Below are 15,397 nucleotides of genomic sequence, written 5' to 3'. Positions count from 1 at the left end.
TGCCGTGACTTTTACCATGCCGTTGAGTCAGAGCATGCAGGCCACTTTGGGGCTCTGTGCTTATTGGCTGTCTTCAGGGTCTGGTCTTGGAGCTGAGCTTTGATGGTGACCTCCCCCCCAAGGGCTGAGGTTTGCTTCAAGATTCACTTCCACGTGAGTCATGTAAGATGGGGAAGAAACCAGACAGGGAGCATGAGTTCACTTATCTGGCATTTTGTCAACTGGCAGTCAGTCCATCCTCCGGCCCTTAAGCAATCTGCTCTTCTCCAACATCCCAGCGAAGCAGATAACAGGGAGACAAGAGAGGAAGAGAAAGACTTTCCCAGGGCATAGCGTAGTTCAGCTGAAAGTAGATTTCATACCTGCTGTTCATGTGGCCACCATGCACAGACAGTGCCCATGCTGATGGCCCAGGAGGACCTTTTGAATCACCAAGGAAAGTAAAGGGTGAACGTCATGGGAGAGGTTCAGGCCCTGTGCGGGGGGATGGGGTGGGGGTGGTGGGGGTGGGATGAGACATCCTGCGAGGTCCCTTCTGACCTGTACAGTCTGTGGGACTGAACAGCAACCAGACTTTTTATTAAACATATTTGCACCCTGGACTTGATATTTGCATATCACCTTGCAGTTTTACTTCTAAGAGTATTTTACTGTAATCAAATCAAATTCCCCTGTGGCATTTCTGAGGAACACTCTCATCATCCAGGCAAGTCCTAATTGCACTCCTATCCTAATGAGAGCGCAGACTCTTGCCACGCAGCCGACTTTGAGACGGGGCGGGTGGGGGGGCAGTGCGCCTCGAGCCGGAGGCAGTCGAGGCATTGGCCTTCCAAGTCACGGAGGCAGCCACCCCTGCTGCAGGTGCCCAAGGAACCTCACAGGCCAGCTCGCCGGGGCTCCGGCTCAGCCTGACTTCATGATGCAAACCAGGCTGCTGGGCTGCTGCCTGTAAACTTTCCACTGAGTGCTGAGCCGCGGCTTTCGGCTCTGTGGGGAGTTCACCCACATCGCGATCAAGGCAGGGAGAATTGATCTATTAGATTAACCAGGAAGGAAAGAGCGGGAGAGCAAGCAGGAGCTGCTGAGCGGAGTGTTTTTGCGTAGCTGTCCCCTCCCTTCTGACTCGAGTATTAATTGCTACATTACCACTGCCATGTAAGAAGACAGCAAAGCCTGGGAGAGCTCCAGCTCCTCCCTCCTTGCTCTGCTCAGCCTCACTCCTCCTTGGTGCCTTCGGAGCACCCTGTGCCCTGGCAGTGTGTCCCGCTCCCAGCCCTGGCATCCCGAGGTCCTCGCCTGGTGAGGACTTGAGTGGACAGCAGGAGGGGGTGGAGGGAGGGAGGGAGGAAGGGAGCAAACATCGTGCCCTGCAGGCTTTCTGGATGCAGAAGCCAGACTCACTGCAGAGGCAGCTGTTCTGTTCCCAGAGCTTCTGGGGTACATCCGGCTCTCAGGGGTTGCCTAGGCGGGCTCCAAGTTCCAGGATCGCACAAGGTGGGTGCCTTCCCTTCTGGGCGCTCACAGCAGAGCCTACCTTCCCTCTGCCACCATGAGCGGCTGTTCCAAAAGATGCAAGCTTGGGTTCGTGAAATTTGCCCAGACCATCTTTAAGCTCATCACTGGGACCCTCAGCAAAGGTAGGAAGCCTGGCCTTGACCCTCGTCTTGTGTCTTAATGTGGTCTGGCTGGCCAAAGTGGCAAGTGCCTTGGTGTGGCGACTGTGGCCGTTCTGGTGTGCCGGGGTCTCAGAGGAGGGTGGGGGGAAATGGGTGGCTGGGATTCGGGGTCGCTGGCAACCTGGGCTCCGGCTCTGAGCAGGCAGGCACCGTGCCAGGGAGCTCAGCCGGCCGTAATTGCCTGGAACTTTGGAAATGGATTTGGTGGTGTGTGACTGATTGGTTACAGGCGAGCAGAGGGACAGAGCCCTTCCCAGAGCACTGGAAGCTGCTTAGCGTGACTAGAGTTTCAAGAAGTTATCCAGGGAGCGTTGTGTCTTGTTGATAAAGGAGAGATTTGATGCGGTGGGCTGGGAGTAATTCTGCAGAACAGAGACGTTTGAGGAGGCCAGCAGGAGATGGCAGCAGGAGTGGGATCCACCATGCCCTGGTGAACACAGGATTCGGATTCCCATCAGCTCTGGGTCTGGTGTGCCAAGAGCTTTCTCTCACTGAGTCCCAGGGTCCTGCGTTTCTGGGGCTTTGTTCATCATTCTGCTTTCCGGGACCCCTGTCCCTCTGCGGACCCTGCCTACGTCAATGTCTGCCTTCTCTACTTCTCCAAGAACTGGGGTGGCAGGGGGTTGGCAGGTTCCACTCCCTAGGCGGCCCAGAAAGGGTAGTTGTGAAGGGGCCCTGGGACCCTGTGTACACAAGTCAGCCCCAGAGGCTGAGGAGGGAAGGCTGACTTCTCAGGGCCGTTCCTATCTCTGGAGCCCCCTATTACACTGTGCCAGGGAAGGCGAGGCGCTCAGAGAGACTCTGGCAAACTTTCTGGAGATAACATTTAAAGAGAGAGCAGCAGCATGACGTGGTTTCACTGGCTGAAAAAAAGTCTTTAAATATTCATGCCCTCTTTCAGGAGGAAAGAGTCTTTGGGGGAGATGCATCGGAAGCAGCAGGGAGGGTATTCAGGGAATGAGGGAGGGACACAAACCCTTGACGGATTTGTTTTAAATGACAAGAAGAGAAGATAAAGGCTGCCTGTGGCCAGCTCTGATGACCTGGGGCAGGTGCTCTGGGCAGGCGGGTGTGGGAGGGAGGGACGTGGTGAGGTTTGCCTGTCTCCTTTCTCGCCCATCGGCACCCCTGCTCTGTCCCCACTACACTTCTGAAAGAGGGCGCTGCCCCCCAGGACCCTCAGGGAGACCGACGGCCCAATGCTGAGGGTCAGGCTGTGGGCAGATTTACTAGGGCCCCTGTAGGATGGACGGAGGTGAGGAGGAGAGAGCCAGGCTTAGAGGATGGCACAGAGTCCTCACCGAAATTCAATCCTTCCAGACAAATGGGATTTTCTCCTCACGTCATGGATTCCAGGATCTCAGGGTACAAGGGATGAGGGGCAGCCTCTGATGTCATGGATTCCAGGATCTCAGGGTACAAGGGATGAGGGGCAGCCTCTGATTCCTAGAGGTTTAGCAAAAAGAGCTTTGACCCGGACTCAGGAAACCTAGGTCTCAACTCTGGCTTTACTCCCCATGCAAGCCGCAGCCTCTCTGAGCCTCAGTTTCCTCATCTGCAAAATGAGTCCATTACCTGCCATCTGTTTACCTCCCAGCCCTGTCGAAAGGATCCAGGGAAGCTGAGACATGGGATCCCTCTGCAGATGGCATTGCAATGAGCAGAGGGGAGGGAGCCCGTCAGGGACTGAGATGGACGTGGGTCTGGAGAGGGTGACCCAGGCCATGCCTTCTGCAGGACCAGGGTCAAAGGGCCTTTAATGTAGCTGACCACAGGTGAGTCTGCACTCCAGGCAGCACCAGAGGGAGAGAGAGATCACAGCAATAAGGGTCAGTGTGAGAAAGTGAGTCAATAAGGGAGAGAGCACCTGCAAAAGTGTGGGGGGTGGGAGGGAGAGGGAGAGAGAGAGAGAAAGTGGATAGATGGCTATTTGAATTTGAATAAGTGAGCAGGAAGATACTGTCTTCTGCATATTTGCCTACAATCATTCGCTTAACATTTATTGACTGAGCACCTACCCTGTGCCACGCTAATTGCTGGACACTGGACACACAGAGAAGATGACACAAGTCCTCCATCCAGCAATGTGCATGCTGTGGGAGCACAGGCTGAATGCACAGACCTCAGCTGAGACGAGGAGGGCAGAACCAGGCAGGTAGAAGCAGGTTGGCACTAGCAGAGAGTGGCATGGAGTGCCGTCCTCTGCAGAGAAACCAGGCAGGATGGCCCCCTCCCTCCCCTCAGAATCCCAGAGACTAAGATCTGTGGGACACAGAAAGGGCTCCACGGGACCCACACTGGGAACCTAGTGGCCACCTGGCCTTTCTCCGACCCGCCTCCTTACTGAGTTTCCTATAGCCAGGGCTCAGGGAGGCGGCCCCCAGAGGGTACCAGGGCAGGATTGTGTTTCTGCAGTCTGCAGCGAGCACCGACTGTTTACACAGCCCTGGCTCTGTGCCAGGCACGCGCTGGGAAACTGCTGTTCTGCCCAACCCAGGTGTTTGCTAAATATTTGTTAAATAAATGACCGTGGGAGCAGAGCCAGGACTGGAGCAGGGAGAGCAAAGAGAGGTCTTTCTTATGCATAGGCCAGCCCTGGGTGACTAGATTAGACCCTGGTGGACACATGACATTAGTTTAATGATTGTTGGGTTTGTGATTTCCCTTACTCCTTACTCATTGCACTGAGCCCTCACTTCACAATAATCCAACGCTTAGGAAGATTTTTCTTTCTCCCTTCCAGAACTGAGGAATGTAGAGGTGCCTGCGTGGCTCAGTCAGTTAAGTGTCCGGCTCTTGATTTCGGCTCAGGTCCAGCCCTGCATCGGGCTCCATGCAGAGCCTGCTTGGGATTCTTTTCCTCCTTCTCTGTCTGCCCCTCCCCTGCTCTCTCTCTCTCTCTCTCGAAATAAATAGATAAAATTAAAAAAAGAAGAAGAAGAACTGAGGAATGTAAAGATTCGATAGGACCAGGTACCTGCTGCTGGTCGTGGGGGCAACTCGTTATTTCTTACCTGCCTTGGAAATACCTGGAGAACAGGGAGAGCCCATGACCATCCCTCCCTGTCCTTCCATTCCTGGATCACAGCCACCTGCCCCTGATTTTAGTACCCCTTTCCCACTGGTCTAAGCTAAAGGTGGCCCAGACTTTTCACAGGTGCCCTTTTCAGAGATGAACTGATCAGGTCCTCTTGCTCACACATCTCCTTGACCTTGAGCTTTTCCTTTTATAGCTCTGATCACAATCTGCGATCCCCGTTCCTTTTAAAAACATGTTTGCTAAAGGCTGTCTTCCCTGCTGGACTTCAGCCCTCTGAGGGCAGGGATCACAGAGGACTCGGTGCCCAGAGCTACTTGTCATGTGCCTGGCCCGCAGTGACTGCTTCACCAATAGCATTAAATGGACGAAGCAGCAACTCAGGGCACAGACACTGGTTGAGGGTCCCCAGAAGATTTTAGAGTGGGAGCTTTTTAGAATTCACCGTTCAAGCTCCTGTCCCAGAGGCGCTCAGTAAAGGCTCTCTGTACTCTGTCCAGCTGCAGGACCTGAATCTGTGGCCAGAAGGTGAGCCTCCAGCCAGACAAATCATTCAGAACCATGCCTGAGCTTTCTCGGTATCTCAGGAAGGGCATTTAATTGTCCCCACGAGGGGAGGCTGTGCAGGGGAAGATCTGGCACACCCATCCTTGCCCCTTCAGCTCTACTTTGATTTGTTTCACATACTGAATTTCTTTGAAATTTAAAGAACGAGTTTCTCTTGCTTTAAAAAAAAAGTTTGTAAACCAATTATGCAGAGTAAAGGACAATTGGTTGCCAGACTGGGGCATCCTTGTGTCCCCCCCCCCGCCCCGCACACTGGCAAGGAAGTCTCCTGCAGGGTCCTTCACCTCTCTGGCCTCAGCTACCTAATCTATAAAATGGAATCACAATGTCCTCCTTATAGGATTAAACAAGATTGTGTATATAAAGCTCTCTGCATATTAAGCACTCAGGAAATGTTTGTTGATGTGACTGCAGTTATTAGCTGATACTCAGGACTGTGAGCGCCTCAGGGCAGGGACTCCATCTCACTAACTGCTTGTTTCTTCAGTGCTGGCACAGACTCTCAGAGTGGCCTCTCTAGAACATTCGATTCCCCTCTCCAGAACTTGCTTTCCTAAGGCCCCACCTAGTGATTGTGCTAAGACTGACCTTTGAGACATTTCCCACACCCGATTAGCTTATTAGATTAGATGTTAATAGCATGACTCCCAGAGCCGGGCCCTCCCCTGCTCTTTGAGCAGACACCCGGCTTGAATGCCTAGTTAAGCCACGGGTGGGAACAGAAGTTGTTCAGGCTCCACTCTGGTTGGGGAGGTTTAAAAACCTATCTCCTTCTGTACTTTGGGAACTCATCCGTCACCCCAGGCACAGATGGTGAAGCCAAAGCCAGCAGGAGGGAAGAATCCAATCCAGGAGAGCTTCTAGTTGTCCAGGCCACCCGCACGGCTGCAGGGTGGGGGGGGGTGGGGGTGGGAAGGCTGACCTTGTATGATTTATCTCAAGGACAATGCCCCGGAGCCCCGACTCCCCTCTCCCACGCAGTCAGTCAGTCAGTTGTTTCTCTCTGTGCTTCGGACCTGTCAGAGACATATTGTTCCTCTTGCCTCTTCCCCTCAAGAAACTAACCTTGAACTTGGCTCTGCCTTCAGGCAGGCCCAGCTTGAGTCCCAGCTCTGTCATCTACCAGCTGTGTGAGCTTGGGTGAGGTACACAGCCTCCCTAAGCCAAGGTTCCTCACTTTTAATTGGAGATAATAACAGTACCAACAGCACAAGGTTGTTTTCTAATTCAGTGAGGATGATGCAGATGGCAGGGCAAATGGTGACCCTGAACTTGCAGGGAGCTGAGGGTGAGTCCCTCCTTAACCTTTGGGCCCTAGGCACCTCTCTTTTCTGCCCCAGTCCTGACCCTCGGAATAGGTATTGCAATCACCATTTTAGCACATAAGGAAATTGACCTTTAATTAAGCCAGATGGCCTAGCTGGAAGTAAGTGGCAGAGTTGGCGTTGAAACCCAGGTCCCCCTGGGGCCAAGACCAGGTGCTCCATGCCACGGAGCTGGAGAAGACACCCCAGAGGGGATCTATCACTGGCAAAGAGTGCCCCCAGCTTCCCACCAATTTTGTAGAGGGGTTTGCCAAGGACTGTCATACCAGCTGGGGCCTTTTAAGGAAGCCACCCGTCTTCCAAAGGCTTGTGACAAATTCCTTAATGTGGCGTGGCCTGGGTTAAGAAATAAGCTTTATGGAGAAGAGAACACTCTGCAGGCCAAGGTCAGCAAGACGTCTACATACACACTCTTCCAGCATCACTGTCACCTCTCAGGCAGTTACACTGGGGCCAGGGCACCCATGTTGAATGGGCTCCAAGTCCATGAGGGACCCTCTCCACCATGCTCCTCACATGCAAGTGTGAGGAGTGGTCATGTCAGTGTGGAAATACACAGGGTTTTAGGCACCAGACACTGTGGAATTAAGAGACTCACCGTTTACTAGAATTCTCTGGGAAAGCAACGGCCCTGACCCTGGGAACCTTGGGGCCTGTGAGATGTTACAGAGCCCTCTGTGAAAAGGAGGATACCACCTGTCCCATGAGAAGCTCAGCTTGTGTGCACTTCCCTTTGCTGGGGCAGGAGAGAGTCCCCACCATCCCAGGTCACAGCTAGCTCCTGTCCTGGCAGTACAGGCCAGCACTGGGTCATGTTAGGACAGCTCTACTCCCAGGTTCCTTCCAGGAACCTCTGAGTGCTGTTTGTGCCTTGTCATAGGCAGAGAGTTCAGTTGCTGGGGGTTCTGGTCCATGCCTGCCCCTTCAGTCACAGTCAGCCCCTGCCAGTGTGGGGAATAAGCCTGCCTGTCTTCTCATCCTTGCCCCCCTACGCCATGCCCATCACTCCCTCACCCATTTGGCTGGCCATGCGCTCTCTGGGGTTCCCTAAGTCCCATAGCAGAGGAAGGTGGGGCCTCCCCCTGCCAGCCCAGGCTGTTCCTCTTTAGGGCCACCAGGCCTCTCTTCCAGATAACCCTGACAGTAGGCAGGAATAATTTGTTCAGGGCTGCTTACCTGGCACTGCTGCACAGACATCCTATTAATTTCAGGACCACGGGGGAGTGGCTAGTTTGTTCCAAATTAAAAGTAGCTAGAAATGGGCCCCTCTGGCAGGGGGGAGGGACACTGTGGGCTATGATAGTAAGACAAGGGTGGAGTGGATCAAGTCAGGTCTTAACTGGTCTTTGGAGACCTGGAGGTCACTTACCATGCCAGTGTGACCTTCACCTTCCCCAGTCCTCACAGGGTTACAGAATCTTCCAGGCACAGAATCCTTGAGAGCTGTTGATTCCCAAGTGTGGAGGTGGTCATGTGATGTAGCCAGGAAAGAAGGCAGCAAGATGCAGGGAAAGCCAAAGAATGACTCTGGAGCCAGCCAGCCCTGGGTTCAAATCCTGCCACTGCCTCACAGGATAGCCTTGGACGAGGTATTTCCCATTTTGAGTCTATGTCCTCCTCTGGAAAGTGGGGTCAGTAATTCCTAGCACACGATGCTACCAGAAGACTGAACGAGATGGCGCATGTGACACACACAGTACCTAGCACATAGCAGCTGCCTGGTAGAGGCCAGGTTCTGCCCTGTCTTCTTCTCGTGTTATGAGACCTTGCACTGGTAGCCAGGAGAAAGGAGGCATTGCTGAAAGGAGCGAGCTACGCGTCAAGTCCTCTTCCAGCTCTTTTCCAGATGTGCTGCTCCTCCAAAGCCACCCCCTCACCCTGACCCCATCACTCTTGATTACAACTTCTGTAATCAAAAACTTGTCAACAGCTGAAATGATCCTTTTCATTTAGTGGTTTATGTGTTTCCTACCCAAGCCCCATGAGGACATGAGCCCTACAAAGGCTCATGTGTTGGGCTTGGCTTCCATTTTTTGAGTGTCCAATGCATGTTGAATACACAGTGACTGAAAGCTTTCCCTGCCCAACAGCATCGGGCCATGTAGCTGGAGTTCCTTTTGGAGGCCTGGTCTCATCTTGCTGTTCTGAATTCTGTGCTGGAGTGTGACAGATGCGATCAATCAGAATGACCTTGATGACATGTTGGATCAGTGCAATCCAGACCAAATCCAAGGCTTTGACTCCCCTCCATCCCAGTTCTCATGTGCTCTGTGAGATTGGCCCCTCGGCAGCAGGCCCACACTGCCTGTCCACCACAGCTGACTAGTGTCCCCTCAGTGTCCATCTGCACCACAACCAGGAGGGCAGGGAGGAGGACCCAGGCTCTGAGGACCCCATGGAAGGGCAGAGGGTTGGGGAGAGGAAAGGAAGCAGAGATGAGATAACACAGGCTCCCCAGACCAGCTGGATAGAAGGGAGGCCAGGAAAAGATGTGAGGGAAGGTGTTTACCACCACCAGTGTCTGCCCTCCCTGTATTCCTCACAGATCCCCAGTCTGGAAGCAGAAGAAAGCCTGCCACCTGTTGGGGTCAGGGCAGGAAGGCCATGAACACAAAGCCAACCCTGGTTGTCTCTGGTTAAAGCCACCATATGTCCAATCCATGTTCTTGGACCTACAGTGAATAACAGCTTTGGAGCCAAGCCTGAGTTCAAATTCAAATCTTCACATTTGCTCACTGAACAGGTGGCTATCTTCTCTGGGCCTCAGTTTCTTCATCTCTAAAATGAGGGAGTTTCTGACTTTGAAGTTCCCATCCAGTTTTAAAGTTTTAAGATTCGATACCAATAATCAAAATTCCCATCACGGTTCCCGCTCTGGGCCTGACACCACTCTAAGCACTGTGCATGCACCAGAATGTGTGAAGGCGGGAGTTCCAGTTAGGCCCATTTACAGATGAGAAATTTGGAGCCCCAGAAAGGGAAGGCCAGGCTCTGAGTCATACACCCAGCATGGGACAGAGCTGTAAGTGGAAGTCAGGCTGTCTGTCTCCAAGTTCCGGCTTTGCCCCCCTCATTTCATGCCCTCCATTTCTAAAACTCAGATCCGGGATAGGAAAGCAATGAAGACAAAGCTGATGCCTTCCCAGTTTGGTCAAGATTTCTTTCAGAAATCAAGGTGTTAAGACTTCTGTTCTGACTGAAGCAACACAATTATGGACAATTCCCCTGACACCCTAGTCCCCTGTCTATACTGCAAACCAACATTGGGGGCCAACTTTTCCAGGCAAACAACAGAAACTATGGGAGACCTGGACAGACAGCTCACACTACAAGCACAGGAAGGAAAAAAACAAAACAAAACAAAACAAAACAAAATAGCACCACCCTGCAAGCCTTCCTGTTCCAATGCCAGTCTGGCCAATTTCCACTTCTTGCTGGAAGGAGGTGGGTTGGAAGCAGAGGCAGAGAACTGGGCAGGAGTCAGGCAGAGAGATGTGATTCTGATGCTTGTGTCTGGAAGGCCGGGGTTAGCCTGCCCTAATTTTCTTTCCGTAATCTTTTGATTAACCCTGGACCAGTTTGGGTGGCATCATTCAAACATCTTTGCTTGGCAGGCAGAGCCAAGCCCAGGCTTGCTGCTCACTATCTGCAAACATCAGCTTGGAACCAGCTGTCATTCGGAGCCTGAGACAACAGGAGACACGCTGGGCCACAGGACGCACTGGCATCCTTGTGCTGGTTAACCCTGCCCATGCATCATTGCAAGCCCAGAAACAGCAGCCTGTCATTCCACACTCAACAGGAATCATGTAAAAAATAATAATTGCCATAATCCCTTGAGGGTTATTTATTTGCTGGGGCTTTCTGAGGATCCCTACCTTCAGTCCAATCTTAGCTGTAAGTTACCTAAGCTCACTGTTCCCAGGATAGGAGAGGGTGGGAGAGGTTGAATCACTTCCCAAGGTCACAGAGCCAAGACTGTGACTGAAGATTCCAAGCAGTGCTAAAGGAACACTCTCTAGGTCAAATCTCTCAGCACTGTCACCCCCTGTTGTGGACTGAACTGTGCCACTTCCCCCAATTTATTTGTTGGAGCCCTAACCCCCAATGTAACTGTACTTGGAGGTAACACCTTAAAAGAGGTAATTAAGATTAAATGAGGTCACAGGGTGGGGTCCTGAACAGATAGGACTGGTGTCCTTTAAGAAGAAAGGCACACACAAAATGAAAGAGGACAGATTATAACCAACACTGCAGAAATACAAGCGATAATAAGAGAATATTCTGAGCAATTATATGCCAATAAATTGGGCAATCTAGAAGAAATGGACAAATTCCTAGAAACATAAACTACTAAAACTGAAAGAGGAAGAAATAGAAAATTTGAACAGACCCATAACCAGTAAAGAAATTGAATTAGTAATCAGAAATCTCCCAAAAAACAGGAGTCCAGGGCCAGATGGCTTTCCAGGGGAATTCTACCAAACATTTAAGGAAGAGTTAACACCTATTCTTTTGAAACTGTCCCAAAATATAGAAATGGAAGGAAAACTTCCAAACTCATTCTACGAGGCCAGCATTACCTTGATTCCAAACCAGACAAAGACCCCACTAAAAAGGAGAACTTCAGACCAATTTCCCTGACAAACATGGATGCAAAAATTCTCAACAAGATACTAGCCAACTGGATCCAACAATACACTGAAAGAATTATTTACCACAAACAAGTGGGATTTATACCTGGGATGCAGGGTTGGTTCAATATCTGCAAAACAATCAATGTGATACATCACATTAATAAAAGAAAGAATAAGAACCATATGATCCTCTCAATAGATGTAGAGAAAGCATTTGACAAAATACAGCATCCTTTCTTGATAAAAACCCTCAAGAAAGGAAGGATAGAAGGATCATACCCCAAGGTCATAAAAGCCACATACAAAAGACCCACCACTAATATCATCCTCAATGGGGAAAAACTGAGACCTTTCCCCCTAAGGTCAGGAACATCACAGAGATGTCCACTCTTGCCACTGTTATTCAACATAGTATTGGAAGTCTTAGGCTTAGCAATCAGACAACACAAAGAAACAAAAGGTATCCAAATTGGCAAGGAAGAAGTCAAACTTTCACTCTTAGCAGACAACATGATACTCTATATGGAAAACCCAAAAGATTCCACCAAAAAACTGCTAGAACTCATCCATGAATACAGCAAAGCTGCAGGGTTATAAAATCAATGTGCAGAAATCGGTTGCATTTCTATACACAAATAATGAATCAGCAGAAAGAAAAATCAAGGAATCAATTCCATTTACAATTACACCAAAACCCATAAAATACCTAAGAATAAACCTAACCAAAGAGGTGAGAACCTACACAATGAAAACTATAGAAAGCTCAAGAAACAAATTGAAGACACAAAAAAATGGAAAAATTCCATGCTCATGAATTGGAAGAACAAATATTGTTAAAATGTAAATATTACCCAAAGCAGTCTACATATTCAGTGCAACCCCTATCAAAATAAAACCAGCATTCTTCACAGAGCTAGAAAAAACAATCCTAAAATTTGTACAGAACTAGGAAAATTCCGGACTTCAAAATGTATTAGAAAGTTCCAGACAATTCCAGACTTCAAGATGTATTACAAAGCTGTAATCATCAAGACAGTATGGTATTGGCACAAAAACAGACACGCAGATCAATGGAACAGAATAGAGAACCCAGAAATGGACCCACAAATATATGGCCAACTAGCCTTTGAAAAGGCAGGAAAGAATATCCAATGGAAAAAAGACAGTCTCTTTAGCAAATGGTGTTGGGAAAACTGGACAGCAACATGCAGAAGAATGAACCTGAACCACTTTCTTACACCAGACACAAAATTAAAGTCAAAATAGATGAAAGACTTAAATGTAAGGCAGGAAACCATCAAAACCCTAGAGGAGAAAGCAGGAAAAACCTCTTTGACCTCGGCCACAGCAACTTCTTACTCAACACGTCTTACTCAACACATCTGAGGCAAGGGAAACAAAAGCAAAAATGAACTATTGGGACCTCATCAAGATAAAAACTTTAGCATGGTGAAAAGAACAATCAGCAAAACTAAAAGGCTGCCAACGGAATGGGAGAAGATATTTGAAAATGACATATCAGATAAAGGGTTAGTATCCAAAATCTATAAAGAACTTATCAAACTCAACACGCAAAAAACAAATAACCCAGTGAAGAAATGAGCAAAAGACATGAATAGACATTTTTCCAAAGAAGACATCCAGACAGCCAACAAACACATGAAAAAATGCTCAACATCACTCACCATCAAGGAAATACAGATCTAAACCACAATGAGATATCGCTGTCAGAATGGCTAACAACTCCAGCAACGACAGATGTTGGCCAGGATGCAGAGAAAGAGGACCCCTTTTGCACTGCTGGTGGGAATGCAAACTGGTGCAGCCACTTTGGAAAACAGTATGGAGGTTCCTCAAAAAATTTAAAATAGAACTACCCTACGACCCAACAATTGCACTACTAGGTTTTTATCCAAAGGATACAGGTGTGCCATTTTGAAGGGGCACATGCACCCCAATTTTTATAGCCGCTCTATTGACAAAGCCCAAGTATGGAAAGAGCCCAAATGTCCATCGACTGACGAATGGATAAAGAAGCAGTGGTATGCACACACACACACACACACACACACACACACACACACACAATGGAGTATTACTTGGCAACCAAAAAGAATAAAATCTTGCCATTTGCAACAACGTGGCTGGAACTAGATGGTATTATGTTAAGTGAAATCAGTCAGAGAAAGACAAATATCATATGATTTCACTCGTATGTGGAATTTAAGATACAAAACATGAACTTAAGAGAAGGGAAGCAAAAATAATATAAAAACAGGGAGGGGGCAAAACATAAGAGACTCTTAAATACAGAGAATAAACTGGGGGTTGCCGGAGGGGTTGTGGGTGGGGGGATGGGCTAAATAGACAAGGGGCATTAAGGAGGACACTTGCTGGGATGAGCACTGGGTGCTATATGTAGGGGATGAATCACTGAAATCTACTCCTGAAATCATTATTATACTATCTGCTAAGTAACTTACATGTAAATTTTTAAAAAAAAGTTAAAAAATGTATTGAATTAGAAAATCATCCTCATTAAATACGTGTGTAAATAGAAAAAAAAAAAGAAAGAAAAACATACATAGAGCAAAGGCCACCTGAGGACTCAGCAAGAACACAGTGGTTTTCTGCAAAGGACAGAGTTCTCACCAGAGAGGTCTCAACCCCGTCAGGACTTTGATCTTGGACTTCCAGCCTCCAGAACTATGAGAAAAAAATTTCTATGAAGTCACCCAGTCTGTAGTATCATGTTATGGCAACCCTAGAAAAAAAAGTAACCTACGCTCAGAGACAATTCTCTGCATAGCACCCTTTCCCATATTTTTTCTTGTAGTAAATATACACAACATAACATTTACCATTTTTGCCATTTTTAGGTGTACAATTCAGTGTCATTAAGTACATTCACACTGTTGTGCAACCATCATCGCCATCCATCTCCGGAACTTCAGCATCCCACACTGAAACTGTGTCCTCATTAAACACCAACTCTGCGTTCCCCCTCCCCCAGGGCTGGCAACCACCATGCCACTTTCTTTCTGTATAAATCAACCTATTCTAGGTACTGCATATTTGTCCTTTTGTGTCTGTCTTATTTCATTTAACAATGTTTTTAAGGTTCACCCATGTAGCATCAGAATTCCATTCCTTTTACAGGCTGAATAATGTTCCGTGTATGGATATACCATAATTTCTTTTATCCATTCGTCATTGCTATCCATCCACTCCCATATTTTTAAAATACAAAAGAGATCCCATTATCCTCTTGCTCACAACTCTGCCTCCAGTGGTTTCTTGACACATCTGGGGTCAAGTGCAGACTTTTCTCTGGGGCTGACAGGCTTTGCTTGGTCTTCTCCCTGCATTGCACCCCAGTCACACCAGCACTGTCAGCCTCTGGACCCACACAGCTCCTGTCACCTCCACTGGACACTGGAGCTCACCTGGCTCTGTCTAGCACATCCCCTCCTGGGCAGCACCCCTTTCTCATCTCCCCCACCAGCACGCGCGCACACACACACACACACACACACACACACACAGATCAGGCACTTTCTGTCCGCTGACACCACCTTGTTTTTCCGCATAACATTCACTGCTCATGCAATGACATTACACATTGATTCACCTGCTTCCGGTCTGGCTTGCCCACTAAGAGTGGGAACGTGAGGGCAGGGACTGTTCTGGCCATCACCACTTTCCCAGCAGTTGAGGCAGGGCCTGACACATAGCAGGACTCAGTGGAAGCTGAGGGGTTGACAAGGCAGGTGAGAAGCCCAGGAGAAAACCACCTAGAAAGTGGGCAGCAAAACTGGCCTTGAATCTGAGCCTCCGAATCTTTTTTTTCCCCAGAGGCTCTGCCCTGCCTTCCTGTTAAAGAGCCTGGTTCTGTATTCCACCTTCCCATGTCTGTCTGTCCATCCACACTTACCCTTTGGTAAGCCCACCAGTAATCCTGCAATAGGGCATGAGGGTTTGAGCCATTTGTGTGACTCCTTAGCACCCCCATCCTGAAAACTGTCCCTTCCTGTCACTGCAGCTATGGGCCATTTAGCTAATCTTTGATTTATTCTTCCCACGGAAAGAGGGTAGTGTTGCCACAGGGAAAGGACTGGCACTATTTTTATTTTCCAGTCTGCCCTCTGCTCCATT

At 49.0% G+C, this 15,397-nt stretch overlaps 1 protein-coding gene across 2 annotated transcripts in view; it reads left to right on the top strand.

Moving 5' to 3' along the window:
- Nucleotides 1-1,335: 1,335 nt before the first annotated feature.
- KCNIP1 (potassium voltage-gated channel interacting protein 1) overlaps nt 1,336-15,397 on the top strand; it is a 341,859-nt gene continuing 327,797 nt past the window's right edge. The window contains exon 1 of one of the 2 annotated variants that reach the window (XM_015070504.3): nt 1,336-1,637. In XM_015070504.3, coding sequence (XP_014925990.1) covers nt 1,550-1,637 — 88 coding nt within the window. In that variant the 5' untranslated portion in view covers nt 1,336-1,549. The remainder of the gene's footprint in view (nt 1,638-15,397) is intronic. The other variant, XM_053226584.1, reaches the window with a different exon arrangement.

This window comes from Acinonyx jubatus, chromosome A1, assembly GCF_027475565.1.
Source record: "Acinonyx jubatus isolate Ajub_Pintada_27869175 chromosome A1, VMU_Ajub_asm_v1.0, whole genome shotgun sequence".
Classification (NCBI taxonomy): domain Eukaryota; kingdom Metazoa; phylum Chordata; class Mammalia; order Carnivora; family Felidae; genus Acinonyx; species Acinonyx jubatus.
This window is presented reverse-complemented; position numbering and strand designations above follow the sequence as displayed.